The sequence below is a fragment of the Suricata suricatta genome, chromosome 16 (assembly GCF_006229205.1).
Source record: "Suricata suricatta isolate VVHF042 chromosome 16, meerkat_22Aug2017_6uvM2_HiC, whole genome shotgun sequence".
NCBI lineage: Eukaryota > Metazoa > Chordata > Mammalia > Carnivora > Herpestidae > Suricata > Suricata suricatta.
This window is the reverse complement of record NC_043715.1, coordinates 6,489,400-6,508,936: the sequence shown is the minus strand read 5'-3', so window position 1 is coordinate 6,508,936 and position 19,537 is coordinate 6,489,400. Positions and strand designations below refer to the sequence as shown.

Below are 19,537 nucleotides of genomic sequence, written 5' to 3'. Positions count from 1 at the left end.
GATAGATCTGGGGAAAATCAAGGTTGCTTTGACCTTGACCATTTCTGTAGACTCACCTCCATCGAGTACCACCTGAATCCACAGAGGCTCCCCGAAGACCGTGCAGCAGAGAGGGCTGGCTCCCAACATGGACACACTGGAGCACCCAGTTACACGGAGCCTTTCCGTCTTGTCCCGGATCGTCACGTGTGTCTGAGCCATCACGTGCCACTCACTGGTTGTGCACTCAGCAAGCACAGTAAACTCCCCAGGGGCTGTGAACTGGTGGGTCACACTGCTGGATAAGCTGCCAGCAACAGGAGTGTTAGCAATGTTGGGGACCCACAAATACATGCATTCACACACATGTGTGCACACACATGTGCACTCACCCACCTCACACCTCTCCCGCCCTGCAGAGATAAACAGATGAAGAAAGAGATGCTACATGCGAAAGCTCTTGGTCACAAAGGTAACGTTGAGATGTCTAGAGCAGGTGGGAGTGGAAGAAATAGCAGTGGCCAATCAGGGAGTTGAATATTTGGTTACAAGTCCTTTTTCTGCTATTTATTCCCTCTGTGGCTCACATAAATCATCTGCAGGATACTATGCCCCAGTCTACCTTTCTGAGCTATATTTTCCCCATCTGTAAAACGGGATCATATTCCAAATGTATCAGGATGAAGGATGTTTAGCTTCTCATTTTCCAGAGGGAACTAACTGAGAATTTCTAACATGGCCTGTATAGACCCACACGACCTCCTTCCTGGTCTCACCCCCATTTCCTGCCACACCCCTCCAGCTGTATGTCCACTCAGACCTCTTTTCAGTTCCTGGAATGGGCCACCTCCTGGCTGCCTCACGGCCGCCAGGTGTGCTGTTCTCTGCTGGGAAGGCTCTTGCCTCATCTCTCTGCTCACACTCATGCTGCTCCTTTGGTGCTTAAGTTAAACATCACCTCCTCAGGGCAGCCCTCCTTAGGTTCCCTATCAAGGCAATGCTTCGCTGCTGCTCCTGGGTGATACTCATTCCTTGTGTGCTTCTCCGTCACTGTCCTTCCTCCCCGCTAGGTCAGCAGCACAGACAGTGTCTGCCTAGATCTCCATTATAAACCTGCACCTAACACAGCACCTAGCAGAGAGTGCATGCTGAGGAATATTTGACAAAGGAGCATATTTGTGAGAAAGCTTGGGAAAGCAGAAGCCAGATTTTTGGTGCTGGCCAAGGTGAGTAAACCCACTGCTACCTCTTCCTTTGATTACAACTTAAAAGCTATGGAGAACTCAGAAAACTTTCTGAGGACTCTCTGAAAAGTTTACAACAGCAGACAAGATTGGGGAGGAAAGTTTAAACTTTAAGAATTATCCATAAAGATGGGATCTTCCTGTTTTGTGTCTTTTTTCTTTTTTAATACCCTTTATTATTTGGCTTTGGTCCTGGGGTAGCCTGAGTCATAAAACTGCACAATGAATGAAGAAAACAAAAACTCCGAGAGAAATCCCCTCTGTTTAGCCAAGAGAACCAGGAAAAGAGACCCAGTGAGCTCAAGAGCACAGAAAAAAATACCTGGTTTTGCTTTGTGTCATTTCTCTTGTGTTCTCTCTTGGGCCCTGCCCCATGCTGCCCTCCCTCTTGGAGCTGCATTGACTACGTAGGGTGATGCAGACACCTAATTCCCAAGAGAAAATCCACCTTTCTATCTAGAGGAACCATGAAGAGAGATGTGTGGGAGCTGGAGACAGTGGGGGAGACCCTGAGAGGGAGAGATCTGCAGAAGAGGAGCCTCCACTTCCAGGAACGACCCAGCACAAAGTATGAGCACACCCACATCATGCATGTGGTTGGAATCGAACGTCAACATTAAGCCAACCTGGGTGGTCCATGAGTGGGGCCGACCCAAACAGGTTCGGAAATGGCTTCTGACATGGGAACCACCACTCACAGAAGGCAAGTCATAAAGTGTGGTCTGAACCTAACCAGGGAGGGTGCTTTTAAAACAAAACAAAAATTATTTTCCAAAGGATTTTAACAGGATCCGGAGTCTCAGAACCTCCTATCAAAATGTCCAGCATATAATCCAAAATTGCTTGATGATATACAAAGAATGAGGACAATTTGACCCAATCTCAAGGGAAAACATAATAGATGTCAGCTTTAGGATGACTCAGGGGTTGGAATTATCAGACAGACTTGAAATCACCTATTTCAGCCATGTTCCGTGACATAAAAGTAAACCTTCTTCAAATGAATGGAAAGCCAAACACTAAGCAGAGAAACAAATTATTTTTTTTTAAATGGAGATTTTGGAAATAAACTATCTGAAATAAAGAATTCACTGGATGCTTGCAATAGTAGAATAGTGATGACAAAGGAAAAAGCCAGTGAACTTGAAAAAAGAGCAAGAGAAAGTATCCAAGTTGAAGAAGAGATTAAATAAATTGACATATTAATAAAACATTAAATTTTTAAACATGAATAGAGCATCACCAATCTGTGCGACAGCATCAAAAGAGAAAGCAGCTGTGTCATGGAGGTACCAGGGAGAAGAGATAGATCAGCATAGAAAATCTACAGAAGATGTAGAGAGTGAAAACTTACCCAGTTTGGCAAAATACATACATGTAAAGATTCAGGAAGCCCATGGATCCTCTTACAAAAGGAGAAAAGTTAAAACCATGCCCACACATATAGTAATCAGTGTAGCAGTAAACTTCTGAAAATCAAAGATAAAGAAAAATCAAAATAAGCCTGAAAAATGACACATTACAGGTAAAGAAAACAGCGATGTGAGTGACTGTAGATTTCTCCTCAACACCATGGCAGTCAGAAGAGAGTGGCGACATCTTTAAGTGTTGAAAGAGAAGAATTGTCAACGCCTTATTCTATATCTAGCAAAAATGTCCTCCAGGAAGTGAAGCAAAACAAAGACATTCTCAGGAATAAAGAAATCCTCTACGAGAATTTGTTCCCAAAAAACTACTATAAAACAAATGTTTAAGGGAGCTTTTCCAGCAGAAAAATGATACCAGAGGGAAACTTTGAATTTCAAGGATGACGGGAGTGCACAAGTAATGGTAAATATTTTGGTAAATGCATAGACTATTTTTGTCCTCTTACATTCTTTAAGTGTATATAACTGTTGAAAGGGGTTTTCAGGGTGCCCGAGTGGCTCAGTCAGTTAAGCAGCTGACTCTTGATTCCTGCTCAGGTCATGATCTTACAGTTCATGGGATTGAGCCACATATCAGGCCCTGTGCTGACAGCACAAGCCTTCTTGGGATTCTCCCTCTCCCTCTCTCTCTATCTGCCCCTCCCCTGCTCATGCTGTCACCCTCACTCTCTCTCTCAAAATAAATAAATAAATAAATAAATAAAGTTAAAAAAATTTTTAAATACATATAATGACATTGATAAATTAAAGGAAAAAGTATAGAGGTTCCATGAGCAAATGCTAATCAAAAGAATGCTGGAGTAAGCTCTCCAAATATCAGGCTATGTGGACTTCAGAACAAGAAAACCCTAACTCTTTAGAGAAACAGGAAGGATGGTTTTGAATAGCAAAATCTGGGCTGTTTTTCAGAGATCTGCCTGGAAGAAGCGATTCATTTCATTCCTTGAGCTTTGGTGCCAACTGAAAGTGCTCAGGACTAAGAGGCAGAGAAACGGACTTTTCCTGAGTTGTCTCCCAGTGATCTCACTGGAGGGAGAAGACAGCAAAGTGCTTTTAGAAACTGCTGCCAACAAAGGGAAGATCTGCTCACAGTACAAAGCGACGGGCGCAACAACTTAACATTTTGTGATGATCCTATGAACCAGCAATTCTACTCCTGGGTGCAGACCCAACTGAAATGTGTACACGGTGCACCAAAGACATGCGCTCAGATGTTCACAGCTGCACAGTTTATAATAGTTCAGATGGGAACCCACCCAAGTCCTACCCGCACTAGAAAGGGATTGGTAAAGTGAGGAATAGCCATCTGATGGAATGTTCTACAGGAATGAGAAAAAAAATCACAATTATACCCAACAATATGGGTAAATATCAAAAATTGTACTATTGAGCAGAAGTCAGACACAAAAGAGAATACACTTCATGATTCCATTTATAGTAGATTCAAACAGGTTGCACTGATCAACAGTGGTAGAAATTGGTAGCCTTGGGGGCCCAGGGAGGATTCCTGGGAGGATCATCACATTTTGTTTCTTGATCTGGGTGTGTTCACTGTGTAGAAACTAACTGAGCTGTATCTTCTTTGTGCAGTATTTTGTATCTTATGCCTCAGTAAAAAGTTTAAAAATTAGTCTAAGACCCTGCCACTCACTGATTTGTACATGCTGCTTTGATAGCGCACATTAATTGGATGTGGCTTTTCTTTAAAAAGAAAGAAAATGGAGAAGACAGCTCACATTTCTTTTATCTTTGCTCATAATGTCCAATTGTTAATGTCACTCACAAGTTGCTAGCCAGCTTGGTGGATAAAGCCACCTGACCAAATTGGGCAGCGTGGTGGAATGGACGGGTAGGAAGCCGGAAGTAAGGTCTGCAGGGTTCCATTGGTCACCTACGTAACCTAAGTCAACCACCCTGAGTCTCAGTGTCCTTGTCCATACAACGTGGTGGGAGTCATTCCTGGATGGGTTGTTGGGAGGCTTAAATGAGACCATGGCTGAGTAAGTACCTGGCATGTGATAGCCTCAAATATTGTGGGGTTTTCTGTGTGTGTGTGTGTGTGTGTGTATAATAGGATGGGATTTATGCCATAGCATCTTAAATATACAAGAAGTGTATACCTCTATAATATTAATATAATGGCAACAGTTACCCATTTTTAAGAATCAACTCTGTGCCAATTATTCTCTTCTTTGTAATCCCACTTAGCCCTTAAAATTACCCAGTAACTATTAGTAACTCTTTCAACAGTATTAACAATCACAGGTCATGTAGCCGGGTGGCCTAAAGATTCTTAAATAACCTCTGCAGTGGATGGGAATCACCCAGATTCTGCTCTGCGAGACTGAGGTCTGCCTCTCCTAGTCCTCTGGTGTGTTAGTGGCCAAGGGCTTGCAGCTGAATCCATCTCCAGGAATTCCCCTTGGCCAACGGGAGCAGCCTCCCCCAAGATGCCATCCAGCATCCGATGACTGCTCAATGCCAGAGCACAGAAATTCCACTCTTGCCTCAGTCAGGTCAAGTCCCAGCTCTAGAGTTCTGCATGGGGACGCACCCCAGTCCATCTTCTGCCCCTGCTCTATCCTGGAGCCTCCCTCAACCCCGGGAATCCTGCTGTACCCCAAATCAGTTACCTGGTACCCAACCTACATATTCTTCTAAAAACAATTTCTCCAAACTGGCGGGCCTCGAGCCTCTTCATCGGCAGACCCCTTCTGAGTTTTCCAGCATTGTCTTTTGTTTTCCCCACATACCCTTGCACTCCTGGTGTAAAGATGTGCTTGCAGTTGCCTGAGGAAGCCATGCCCCTTCACATCCCTGACTTCTTTCCCCACCTTCACAGCTCCTGCCTGGTTCCTCCGAAAGCCTTCAGTTCTTTATGACCTTAACCTTCTACATAATTCCTCTGAGCCTCCCAATACCCTGTGCACATCTAGGTCCTTCTAAAGTTTGTGCTGTCTTACAAATTACCAATTTCCAGGGAAGCCCCCCTCTCCAGATTCAGCTGTGTGTAGAGGCAGCTCTGAATAGACCCCAAAATGACAGCAATTCCTGGGCCTGTCGGTAGGTGGCACTGAGGCACCCAGTGCTGGATAAGGACAAATTTCACCTTAGCACATTGTTCTATAAGGCACCTAATACATTGCAGAAACGTAGAAAGTTTCCCACAACAAACAGTAAAGCAAAACAGCTTGAGCTTCAAATGAACACAAGGCATTGGGAGTGCACGGTACGAAGAATCTAAAGGAGAAATCCTTTGACTTTATTATGCTGTTTCTATTTCAGATCGGAGTCTCCCCCATCAGCTCATGTTGTCTGTCTACAGTGGAGATGAATTGCCTATTGGGGTCGTAGCTTAACAAGGACTTAAACAAAAATAGGATTCCATGCAGACGCATAAAAGAAAAGCACAGTGACGTTCACACAAGGTATGTGACTTCTGTGTACTTAAAATTCATGCCATTTTTCATATTCTAGGTTGAGTGCTGAGGCTGCTATTGCTGATAAGAAAGCATCAAAAATAGGTCTCCCAAAGTTAATAAAAATGATAGAAGAGGGTGGGTGAGTATTTTCAAGGCCCAGCAAGCCTTTAAGGTGGGTGAAGTTGGATTATTTGAGAGAGGGAGGGATGCCAGAGGATGCCACCATCTATTTCTTCTGGCAAAGAAAAAAAAATCACAGCTAATGCCCAGAGGGGTTGCAGATGTAAAACACTGATTATTGTTTCTCTTAGATTATCACAGAAATGAATCCCAGAGAATCCAGGGAGCAATATGGCAGACACCCTTGGCCTCTCCATCCAGGGTGGATTAATCCGCATTCTGCCCCGTTTGCTCCAGTTTTTAGCTACTGTTTGTTTGACTGGGATGCCTTTGTGTAACTAACGGTCTTGGCTACACACAGTTGATTTTGACGAATGCCAAATGCCAATTGTGTGACGTGTGAGGGCCAGACGATTGTGTAGCTTAGCATCTGCTGTTTTTCCCTTGCTGTGGTCACACGCAGGAAGAAACCTGCGCAACAGCCCGTGGGTGTGGGTATCTGTATCACTTAAACATTTTCCCCCCAAAGCATCTTCATGTGTAATTTCTCATTTTACTCCACAAAACAAGGCAGCCGCCAACACCAACGCGATGGGAAGGGGACGGAAACCCGAGACCAGAAATTGCCTCACACGTGTTAGCAGCAGCGGGGATCAGAACCTGAGCTTCTGGGCACACAGCACAAGGCCTGAGGCCCCAGAGGGCTGTTGAGTCGGACACCTGCACTCAGTGGGGCAGACCCGGGCCGTGGACAGGGCTGGCCCCTCTTGCCCGCCCCAGCCAGGCCTGCCAGCAGTGCCGAGCATGTCCGGGGCTGGGTTCAGAGCCTCTCGCTCCCCACAGGGGAGAACTGCAGATGTTCAGGGTTAGGAAAGGGGCTTACGAGCCTCCGTGATTTCCCTGGGGATTCATGTTGAACTGACCACCCCTATACGAAGCCCCCAATCCAATGCAGATCTGGAAGCTCTGGATCATTCTGGGGGCGCCCAGCAGAGCAGAACAGAGCTTACCCAAGACCCAGGTAGGACTTTGAGATGTTATGAATTGAGTTCAGCTGCCATGAGGCTGGGGCGGGGGGGGGGGGGTCTGCTCGCCTAGAGGCTGCAGAGTCCAGTGCCTTCAGGCTGTGTAACCCACCAGGGGCCTGAGAGCCTCAGCCCTGGTGCCACACAGGCCTGGCTTGCGTCTCTGTGTTGCCACTCACAAGCTGAGTGTCCTGGGCACGGCCGCGATACCTCTCTGGCCTCAGCCGTTTCGTCCACAAAAACAAAATAATAATTAGTAGCTCAACACTGTCCGGTAGAAATACAGTGTGGGCCACCTGTCTGTATGTTCTAATAGCCACATTGAAAAAGTAAGAATAGGTAAAATTAATTTTTATAATGTATTTTCTTTAACCCACTATATCCAAAATACATTCATTTCAACATGTCATCAATATTTAAAAATTAGTGAGATACTTTACATTTTTTTAGGAGAGGTTGGGGGGGCCTAAATCTTTAAAATCCCAAATGTATTTTACACTAACAGCGTATCTTAACTAAGACCTGCCGCATCTCTAGTGCCCAGTTGTTTGTGTGGCGAGTGGCTCTTCTGGTGGCCGGCACAGCTCTAGCCTCTAGGGTTTGTCATGTGGATTAAATGAGATTATATGTGGAAGCTGCTTGGTTGGGCTGTTATTAATAGTGCTCCTTTTCTTGTTTATTATTCTTGCCACCAGAAAACCTTCCCATATCCAGGGGAGCTGCTTTTTCACCTCATTACCAACTCCTTGGACAGTGACCCTGGAGAGATTCTACACAGAGCCAAGCCATAAGGACCCAGCTCTTCATGACTGTCCACGTGGCCTCCGTACCGCCATCTCCTCCCATGCCTGTGAGTATGCCCCTCTGTACTGTGTCTCTGCCATTCCTTCCATCAGGTAGAGTCTGTATCTCCACCTCTTGAGCCTGGGCGTGGCCACAGAACTTGCTTTAGCCAATGAGACATTAGAAAATGTGATACAAGTAGAGATTTGAAAAAAGCTTGCACAGTAGGCCTTGTTCTCACTTGCTGCTGGAAACTTCTGCCGCCATGCCAGTGAGGCTAGGCTAGCCTCTTGGGTGATAAGCAATACATGCCCCTCGCCAACATTCAGCTAACCATCAGACATATAAGTGAGGACTTCTGAGGCCATCCGCCCCCAACTGGGCTGGTCCAGATAAGCAAAGCCACCTAGCTGAATGAAAGAGCCACAAGGAATAAGAAATATCCTAAGCTACTAAGTTTTGGGATATTTTGTTACATAGCAGAAGCTGACTAATACATCCTGACTCAAGGCTCAGAGATTCCTCTTACCTGGGAGGGTAGTAGGGATCAAAAGTGTGGCCATCTCCTGTACTAATTATACATGAAAGGTTTCCGACGTAGGGAGAGAGGAGCCATGTCAGGGAGATGGTGACATTGTCGAAGATGAAACTCTCATTGGATACCATCAGCTGCAGGCCTGCAGATCAAAACAGAAAATGCTGTGTGATGTGTGGCATCACAAAGCAAAATTGCTTGCTTCTCTTCTATTCACCTGTCCTTTATCTTTAGGTGGGGATTTTAAAGCTTTTTAAATTTTATTTTTATTTTTTTAATGTTTGTTTATTTTTGAGAAAGAGAGACAGAGATAGAGGCAGGGGAGGGGCAGAGAGAGAGAGGGAGACACAGAAGCTGAAGTAGACTCCAGGCTCTGAACTGTCAGTACAGAGCCTAACATGGGGCTTGAACCCACAAACCCTGAGATCATGAGTGGGGCCGAAGTCTGATGCTTAAATGACTGAGCCATCCAGGTGCCCCTATTTTTACTTTTTAAAGTTCTTTTGAATTTATCTTTCATTCACAGGTAATACATGACCAAGGTACAGAATTTGAAATGTGTAAAGGGTATAGAGTGAGAAGAAAGCCTCCCTCCCCTGTCATGCTCCAGTGTCCCCAGAGGCACTCACTGTCACCAGTATCCAGGGTCACCTTCCAGGGATACCTACTCATTCCAAGCACACACATACTTTTCTGTTCTGCGCGCCATGTTCCCTGTTTGGCAGCTTCCTTTTTTTTTTTTTTTCACCTAGTGTATCTTGAAGATGGTTCTGTATGAACTCAGAGCTGCCTTGTTGTTTTTAATAGCTGCACAGTGTACTCTATTTAACCAGACTCTATTGATTTTCTAAATATATTTCATCATGTTTAAAAAGACAAAAAGGCAAAGCACCTTTAGGAAGATCTACCTGGCTAAGATGGCCAAGGATTCATTGTAAGGCTTTGAGTGCACATCACAATTTACAAACCTGAGCTTTCCAGACTGACATGGAGGGGGCAGGGGCATAGAGTCTGGGGGCTTCACACAGCCCCAGGCTAATTTGTGCCGCAGTATCTTTCAGTTTCTGAGCACAGATGGGGAAGGAGACGAGAGAAGAAGCTGAATGCCCATGAAGAGGACTGTTTCTGAACAAGTCGGGAAGTCTTCGTGGTCCTGATTCACAGCCGCCTGAGGAAAATCAGGCAGCAGCAAGGCCCTTCTGGGGACCACGGCGGGGGGCGGGGGGCGGGGGACTGCTGGTAGAGTCTCTCCCTTTCCAAGTCAGGAACCCTGACGGGAGCATACCGGCTCACAGGGGGCAGGATATCTGAAATCGAAATCGGTGCAGACAATTTGGTCCAGGGTCACCCGACCCAATACACCCTCTGGCCTAAGCGACGCATTTGCCCAGGGACAGCCACACTGCGATTGGCACGTCTCCAAAGGGCACCCTCTGTCCATTAGCAAAGCCAACAAATGGAAAGCGCTGCCAAAACACTGGCCTCTTCTTCCCAGAAAATGGAATGAAGACATCCCACTCCCTCTTACGCCACCCAGGCGTGTCCGGGACACTATGGCGCTAGTAAAACGTGTCCTCTTCCCTGTGCAGTAGTCCCCCTTCGTCTACACCCACAGACCCTGCTGTCCTGGGTGCCCCTGGGGACCCCAACATCCCCTGACTCGCTCCTTCCCTCCAGAGCTCCCTGCGCTGTCGCTCATGTTCTCCGTGGAAGGCGTGTTGTGACTGATGCCCTGGACGGTGGCAGAACGTGGCCTCGGGAAAGCAGCGCTCTCATACACTCTTGGGAGGCGTGCAAATCAGTGCGGCCACTTTGGAGTGTAATTTGGCAATTTCCGTGAACATTTAAAGTGCACATACCCTGTGACCCAGCATTCCCTGTACTAGGGACCTCTCCTCTAAACAGAGTCCGGCACATGTTATGATACATGCACAAGACTGAGTGCAAAGTGATACCTAACAACAGAAAATCAGAAGCAGCCTAAGTGTCCATCAACAGGGGACTGGTTCATAAATTTTAACATTATCTTATGATGGGACACTATGCAGCCATTAAAAGAATAGGTAGTGACTTGGCGAGAGGTCCAGAATATATTATTAAGTAAAAAAAAATTGAGTTGTAAACTAATATATTTAACATGATTATAATTTATGTGTATGCACTCATACACAGCTGTGTCTGAAAACAGTTTAAAAAGCAGGGACGAAGGGCCCCTGGGTGGCTCAGTCACTTTAGGTCCAACTCTTCTCTCGGCTCAGGTCATGATCTCACGGTTCATGAGATGAAGCCCCGTGTTTAGCTCTGTGCTGACAGCTCGGAGCCTGCTTGGGACTCTCTCCCCTTACCCACTCATTCTCTCGCTCTCATAAATAAACAAATAAACAAATAAACATACATAAAAAAATAAAGAGCAGGAAAGGACTTATGCTAAACAGTTAACAGTGGTTTCCTTATGAGGAGCAGGACTGGAGAATTGAAGGGAGGAATTCTTTCTTGATTTATAAAACTTTTATAAACTGCGGTTATACAGGCTATTTTTATAGCTTTCAAGTTTTTAAAAGCCCACGCGTAATCTAAAATGCAGCTCACAGGCAGGGCGGTGGTCCAGGTGGGTATGGGGTGTGGGAGTGAGACATCTTTTGACTTTGTTCGGTCAAGCAGAGTTGGTCTTGCCTGATGTGTTTGTTGGGTCACTCCAGGAAATTAATGTCTGGCTTAACGGCTCATTTCTGCAGCAGGAGCCTCAAACCCTTTACCCCAAGAGGCTAAGCCAGGTGTGGAGGCAAGGCTGCAGGGCATGTGGTGAGTGGGGAAGTCTTAGTATACAGATCAGCAGCTGGGGTGTCCGCTGCCTCTGCTCCCAGTGGGGCTGGACATGGTGTGGAAATCAGGGAAGTCCACGTCCAGGCAAGCTGGCAACTCACCTTCCCGGCACTGGTACTGCACCCACAGGTAGCTGCCCTGGGTGGGGCACAGGTCTCTGAAGTAGGTCCCATCCGCAGCCACCTGGCACACCTGCAGCCCCTGGCACTGGCCTGGGAAGTGCCCGAATCCCAGCAGGAGCAGGAACAGCAGGAAGGACAGAAAGGGACAGCTTCAGACAGAGATGAATGCCTCTCATCCATTCATTCATTCACCCACCTTCCACCCAACAAGGATCTGCTGGTGTCCCCGAAAGACCAGGCAGGGGGCTGGGTCCTAGGGGGAGAGAGAAGTAGGATTCTTGCCCTCCAGCAGCCCAGAGGCCAGCACAGGGGTTCCCAAATCTTAGAATACGCCAGAATCTTCTGGAAGGTTCTGGAAGACAGAGCTTTCCAGGCCCTAACCCCAGTGCTTCTGATTCAGTGGGTGTAGAGGTCATCTTAAGAATTTACTTAGAATTTCTAGGGGCGCTGGGGCAGCTCAGTTGGTGGCTGACTTCAGCTCAGGTCATGATCTCACAGTTCCAACACACAGAGCAGTACCTAGCACCTAGCAGGTACGAAATGAGTTATATGTGAGTAAATACAAAGCGCCTTTGCTCTCTTCTGTTGTGGCCGCGAGCACAGTGCTAGGTGATGGTATTCATATCTGTCTCCCCATTAGACTGCGAGCTCTCTGAAAGACAGTCTGCTTGATTTATCCCTTTGCCCACGGAGCCCAGGCTAGAGCGTGGCACGATGTTGGCATGGATGTTCACTGCCCACCCGGGCGAATGAATGAGTGACCTGCCGCTCAGATACAAGCAGATCCCCCCCCAGACCTGCCCAGGTTGCTCCTCTGGCTTCTCCCAAGAGGGCGCAGGGTTGCCCTCCAATGTGCTCTCTGGGGCGTGGCTGCAAGGTTTGGAAACTTGCATCTGGGCCTTTGCGGAAATAGCCCACTTGGTCCCCTTAGCAGGGGGCACATCCGTCAGCCCATCCAGCACAGGCCTTTCCCGCTCAGAGGGGCCACAGCCTCAGGAATGCCAGACCTGTAAGGGGAGTGAATGGGAGCCACGTGGCTGACATCAGCATCTCCTTCCCCCACACCTGCTCCCAGGGGACCAGGGACAATGCGGGGCTGACCCCAACGGGAAAAGAGCGAGTCACTTTCCCAGGGAGAGGCAGCATCTTCCCCAAGCCGGGGCCAAGGCCGCTTGGCAGGTTCTGGGAATAGAGGGCATTCCTCCAGGAATCTTCACAGGACCTTTGGGTGGAGGCAGAGGCCCTCAGCGAATTGCCGAGAGGCATATGTGGGGAGACTCGGCCTGGGGCAGAGGCTCCCAGTGGGGCACAGACTGCTGTGACCTCACTTGGCCAAGAAGAAAGAGACCACCTGCCTTCCTGGGACCCTGCAGGCCCGACACTAATAACCACAGCAGAGAAGAGGGGCATCCCTACATCCTGGACAGTAGAGGTCTCTAAGACCTTTGTGGCCTCCAGAGGGTGCAGAGAGCCCCTGTAATTTTTGAAACTGAACCCTTGCCACCAGGCACATGCAGCTCATAGGCTGATTTATCCTGATTTAGAAAATGACGGCCATAGAGAAACTCTCCTGCATGAACAAGAGATGCCACCAGGACTGCGTGTTTCAGCATCATTCACAGTAGCCAGGGACTAGGACACAACCCAGGCAGCTCTCAACAGAGGAAGAGAAGAATTATAGTATACCGATGCAACAGATGAGACAAACGAGTACATGTATTCAAGCGGATAATACGAAATTCAAAGTCCAACTCGTTTCTGTAATGAGGATACATCAAGCAAATATGGAATAATGTCAGGACTTAACAGCAAGGGGTAGTGGGTCTATGGAGTTTCACTGAAATAGATTTTTAAGGTTTATTAATTTATTTTGAGGGAGAGAGAGCACACCACACATGTGTGAATGGGGTAGGAGCAGAGAGAAAGAATCTCAAGCACAGAGCCTAATGCAGGGCTCAAACCCATGAACCATGAGATCATGACCTGAGCTGAAACCAAGAGTAGGATGCTCAACTACCTGAGCCGCTCAGGTGTCCCAAAATGCTTTTATTGTCTATATGTTTGGAATATTTAGAAATTTTTAAAAATAAATTTAAAAAAATAAAGCAGGGTGCCTGGGCAGCTCAGTCACTTAAATATCTGATTCTTGATTTCTGCTTAGGTCATGATCTCATGGTTCATGAACTTGAGCCTTAGTCAGGCTCTGCCTTGACAGTGAAGAGTCTGCTGGGGATTCTCTGTCTCCCCCTCTCTCTGACCCTCCCCTACTCATGTGCACACATTCTCTTCTCTCTCTTTCTCAAAAATAAAGAAATAAACATTAAAAAAGAAAGAAAGAAAGAAAGAAAGAAAGAAAGAAAGAAAGAAAGAAAGAAAGAAAGAAAGAAAGAAAGAAAGAAAAAGAAAGCAAGCAAGCAGGGCACCTGGGTGGCTCAGTTGGATAAGCATCCAACTTCAGCTCAGGTCATAATATTATGGTTCATAAGTTCAAACCCCACATCGGGGTCTTTACTGTCAGTTCAGAGCCTGCTTTGGATCTTCTGTTTACCTCTCTCTCTCCCCTTTTCCCACTCATTCTCTCTCTCTCTCTCTCTCTCTCTCTCTCTCTCTCTCTCTCTCTCTCTCTCACACACACACACACACACACACACACAAATAAAATAAATAATTTAAAAAAAAAGCAAGCAAACAATGTTGCTTGTGACCAAGTAGAGTGGGGAGCAGAATGCCCCCCTGGCCTGCCAGGGTGGGTGTGGCGTCCGGTGAGGAGGCGAGCCATGGCCGCCTTGCTTCCTGGCATGGTGCTGTGGGCAGAGGCTGACCGTCTTCCTAATGTTGGAGGCCCAAGGTCAGATGTGAAGAGTGTTCAAGCCTTCCAGAACCCTTCGTTGGGTATGGGGCACCATGAAGTGCCCTGCCCCCACAGCCAGAGCTGTCCTCGGGTCCTACCTGCCACTTCGTCCTTGACGCTGACCCAGCTGCATCCCTCCTCCAGGTCCAGGGGGTGCGCGGCATCCTGGACGCAGTAATGGGGAGTCTGGCGCCCGTAGAAGGCGTCCTGGATCTGGATGACCTTTCCTGAGCCACAGTGCATGGTGGCATTGAGGCCGTCACAGGCCAGGCTCTGGCCAACACCTGTGACAAAGGGAAAGTGACACCTTAGGAGGGACCATGGTCACGCCTGAGCAAGTGCCTGGCTGATGGGAAGTGCAGGGGTGTGGGGGGTGAGGCTGCGATGAAGGGACATGCAGGAGCCAGCTCCACAGAAGAGAGTAGATGGTGGGCGTGAGAATGGCTCCAGAGCCAGACGGCCTGGGCTCAGAGGCCGCCAGCTGTGTGACCCTCTGCAGATCACTTAGCTTCTCTGTGCCCCTCAGCACAGTGTATAAGTCGTTAAGAGGATTCCATGAGTTTATACATGCAGAGTAAGGGCTGTACAACTGGCAACTAGAACCTTATCTGAAGACGTGCCTGGCACATCACAGATGCTAAACAAGTATCTGTTGAATGAATGAGTTCTTTTAGTGCGTCTTCCCACCAATCCTAGAAGCTCGGCTATAATCTTCCCCATTAGGAGCATCAGGCTCAGGGGGCCACTGTGCTGAGACTGTGCCCCGCTCCCTAGCCTCCAGCCCGGCTCCTGGCATGTGGTCCACATTCGGTGAACATTTGTTGGAAAACAAAAACAATGACCTGCTCAGGTGAGCACAGCCAGAAAGGAAACTCTGGATCCAAACTCTGGGCTGTCTGCCTGTTGGGAGCACCACAGGGTAGAGGAGACCAAAAATCCATCCGTGTGCATTTCCTACAGCAGCTGTCTGTACTCACTACCACCAAACTCATGGCCAAAAATGGTACAAATCTATCATCCTTGAGTTATGAAGGTCACAAGTCCAAAATGGGTCTTACTGGCCTCATGTCAAGGATCTGGTGCCTCTAGGGGACTGCCTGCTTCCGAGCCTTTTCCAGCTTCCAGAGGAGCCACATTTGTTGGATTGTGACCCCTTCTTCCATCTCCAAAGCCAGCAGCAGCCAGCATCTTCCAGGCTCTCTCTGACCACAGGCAAACCTGGGTTCAGGTCTTACCACTGCTGCTTCCCAGCTGTGTGGTCTTGGGCAAGGAGCTTACCCTTTCTGAGCCCCACTGTTCTTAGCTTCATAAGAGGCCTCGCCTCGAACAGCAGAGGAGCTTCTGTTGTGAGTAAGCGCACACAGCTCTGCGCCTGGAGGTGCTGCTTGGTGCGTGTCAGCTGTTCATAGTGTGACCTCCTACCGGTGGCTCCAAGGCCCTGGGGCTGACAGAGTCAGAGACAGGCTCCAAGTTGGGGTGCAGAGGGGGCGAGGCTTTGGGGAACTATGGCAAAAAGAGAGGGAAGTTGTATGACCCACAGGTCCCTGAAACTACAAGTTTCCAGAATCAGCCAGGTTAGAGGAGTTAACCCTATGTGCTCCTATGTAAAACCAGATGGGGGGGGGGGGCACGGGAATGAGGCAGGGGGCCCTGTAAGTGCCCCAATCCAGAATGGGCCCTGGGACCTGGGGTTCTGCCCTGAGGGGCTTGGAAACAGGAGGGGGCTGAGCCCAGGAAGCCTGGGAGCTTCCCTTAAGCCTGGCTTGAAAGTCAGGGGAACATGGGGCAGCTTAGCTCCAAGACCAGGTAGGCCCCTCCTCCAGGGCCCCTGCATGGCAGGCAGGGCCCAGCGTGGGACCATGGGTTCCCTCATGCCGGGGCTCTTACACAGGGTCCCCAGGGACGAGTCCCCAGGGAGCAAAGACGGTCAGCCGTGGACAGCAACCAGAAAGGACACAAGAACAGAGCGCGGGGACATTCAGGAGTAGGGAGGGTGCACGCCAGAGACTCAGGCCCTGGGCTGGGCGTGGCAGCGGGAGTCAAGGGTGGGTGAGAACAGCCTCCTAGGACCACGTCTTTGTAGGAAGACCGGGAGAAGAGAGTAAATAGGGCTGTGCATCTGCCCCCTATGCAGGTGTCTGAGAGGAAAGAGGGACACAGGCGAGACTAGGAGGTGAGTGGACAGGGAGAGAGGGGTGTGAGCCAGGGAGGCGACATGGACACAGACACAGCATTTCGGGAGACGCGGAGACAGAGCTGGAGATGCAGACACGGGAAGACACAAAGAGACCCAGGGACAACTGGAAGGAGATAGAGAGAACAGAGACATGTAGAGGGACCCAGCAAGACAGGAGGAGGGAGAGCCCACAACAGAGGCCAGCTCACCAAACTCGCAGATGAAGGCGGACAGCTGCGTGCAGTTGTCTGAGGCTGCCCATCCAAAGGAAGCGTCTCTCCCGATGTAACCACAGGCGTTGGGGGCAGGAGAGGCCTGCCCTCCGCGCCAGTGGCTGTAGCTCACGTCGGAAGCATCCAGCCAGACCCCCGGCCCTGGGAGGAAACAGGCACTAGGACTTGCAAACGTTTTTCTGACCCTTTTTATGCACAGGGCTCGCCTCAGCTCAGCTCCTGGTGCTGCAGAGGTGCTCAGTCAAGGCCGACAGGCTGATGGCCTCTCTCCCACGCCAAGGAAGGGACATTGCTTCAACACCCAGACGCAAGAATTCAACCTAAAAACCGGCGTGCCAAGTCAGGGAGCCCCAACCAAGTAGTCTCATTAAGGACACGATGCTTCCAGCTCCGTCTTACCATAGTCTAACAAAGGAGTACAGAATTGTGCCTTGGGATGTTCGAAGGTGTTCCGTAGAGAAGCAGGGCCTTGTCAAATATATTTGGGCGCACTCACTTAAAATGGAAGTTTTCCTTACTTCTGGGACTCCTCAGCCCCTTGAACACACTGATGTGACTCTTAAAGTCAAGTGTCATGTATGTGTGTGTGTGTGTGTGTGTGTGATACAAAGGCATTTCAAGGACACTTGAAATCTAGAAAACACTAAATATAAAATACGCTAAAGACTCAGAAGTATATGTATTCATTTTTAAAAATAAACCCATACGAATGGTTAAATTTCTTACATTGGAAATGGTATAAAGTGAAAACATCTCCCCACTCCCAACCCATGGGTTACTCCCATTACTATTATGTGTCTTGTGAATTGTTCCAGACTGAATTTTCTCCATATATCAGCATCCATGAGTGCCTGAAATCTATTTATACAAATGCCACCATACTCTACGTGACATCTGCTCCTTCTTAAATATTGGGGATGGTTACATGTGGGCCTACACTGGTCTACCTCATTTTCTGTAAAATGAGCCATGTGGTGTCCCTTGGTGATTTCAGATAGACACAGCTCCTTTCAATGGATAGGAAGGGATGTTCAATATACAGAAATCCACAATTGCTGTGTCTACAAATCAAAAAACTATTCAATAGACACTGTCTGCAAATGCACTTCAGAATTCAAATCCTGTGGCTACGAGCGTTCCCAGCTGCTCTCTAATTAAGCCTTTCCATCTGCTCTGGCGGTAAGTGCTTAGCCCAGACCAAGTCACCCATTTCTAAAACCCAGTGGCTTCAGCAGGGCAGCATGATGTGACAGGGCGCTGACTCAGGAGAGTCCTCTCACAGCGTTCTCTTGGGCAGACCATTTTCTCCCCCTGGACTTCATTTTCCTCATCCATAAAATGAGAGAGCAATGTGTACCTCGTGGGGCAGGTGCGAGAACTGAATATAAAAGTTCACTTGTCCCTTCTCTGCTAGGTACAGGCACTAGGGGAAGAAGAGCGGCCAGAATGTGGCTCCTTCCCTCAGGAGCTCGCTGTCTACGGAGAAGACGGACCCCTAAAAACTTAAAGTCATGCCAAAAGTACCCTCACAGAGGCGTGCACAAGGCTCTACGGGTGCGCTGAGGACTCAGCAGACCACGCTGGGTTGGAGGAAGGAGCCCTCACAGAGTAAAGGTAAGTGTGAGTTTTCAGGAGGCCTATTAAAACAGACCATCTAGTGTGAGTGGGGCGGTGCCAAGCTCTTCACCTGCCTTACCCTCCTGAGAAATGGGGAAAGGCACATGGACATGCTTTGAAAAGAGCTTAGTAATTATTTCCTGAGACTCTGTTCCTTCTTGTCTAAAACAGAAGCAACAATATCATCTCACTGGTTTTTGTAGGGATTCGGGGCGATAACAGGCAAGAAGCACTAAGGAGAGGGCTGGCACTATTCTAGCAAGAACTGAGGTCATAGCTAGTAGTATTATTCGACACATTCAAACAAACGAATGTTTCCAGAGTGTCAGATTCTGTGCTAGACACTTTACATGAATTATTTTCTTTGATCCACAAAAGAGGAGGGTGTCCTTACCGTGAGAATTAGGATACATCACATTGGTCCGTGAGGTTGTGGGTCAAGAAGCATGGTGAGAGGGGCGCCTGGGTGGCTCAGTCGGTTAAGCGTCCGACTTCAGCTCAGAGCGTGATCTCACAGTTTATGAGTTCGAGCCCCACATCGGGCTCTCTGCTGAGAGCTCAGAACCTGGAGCCTGCTTCAGATTCCATGTCTCCCCCTCTCTCTCTGCCCCTGCCCCACTTGCTTGCATGCTCTCTCTCTTGCTCACTCGCTTTCTCTCTCTCTCTCTCAAAAAACAAAAATAAACATTAAAAAAAAGCAACAGAAATAACATTATTAATAACATTAACAAAAATAAACATTAAAGAGAAGCAACAGAACCACAGCCACAGCTTCCTGTGAAATACAGCTTTCACAGCACCTACCTTCTGTGGTTCCATTCCGAGCCAAGTTTCCTACTAGTCCAATCCACCATTCCCTGTCCTGGGAGATATGCTTCTGCAGAAACTTCTGGGTGTCCTCATCACGAATAAAGACCAAATGGCCCCCTCGCCCCTCGCACCAGCTCTGGGCACCATAGAAGGTATTGCTGAGCGGCACAAATTCATAGCAAGAGTCTCTGAAAGCCACTTGGCTCTTTGAGCAAATGCTGCCGTCTCCCGGCTTAGCGATCACAGCCCCGAACCTCAGAGCGAGCCCCAAGAGTAGCAAGCCCGCTGCCTTCATCCCTGCGCCGCCCCGGAGCATCTGCAGGGAGCTGGCGCTCAGGTCCGCTCAGGTCCTTCTTATGCCGGCGGCTCA

The 19,537-nt window shown here is 48.4% G+C and overlaps 1 protein-coding gene across 1 annotated transcript in view; it reads right to left on the bottom strand.

The window, feature by feature from the left end:
* PKD1L2 (polycystin 1 like 2) overlaps window positions 1-19,462 on the bottom strand; it is an 88,286-nt gene extending 68,824 nt beyond the window's left edge. Inside the window, 6 exon segments of the mRNA XM_029926148.1 lie at window positions 57-286; window positions 8,530-8,677; window positions 11,460-11,570; window positions 14,430-14,615; window positions 16,717-16,881; window positions 19,162-19,462. Coding sequence (XP_029782008.1) covers window positions 57-286; window positions 8,530-8,677; window positions 11,460-11,570; window positions 14,430-14,615; window positions 16,717-16,881; window positions 19,162-19,462 — 1,141 coding nt within the window.
* Between the last annotated feature and the right edge of the window lie 75 nt (window positions 19,463-19,537).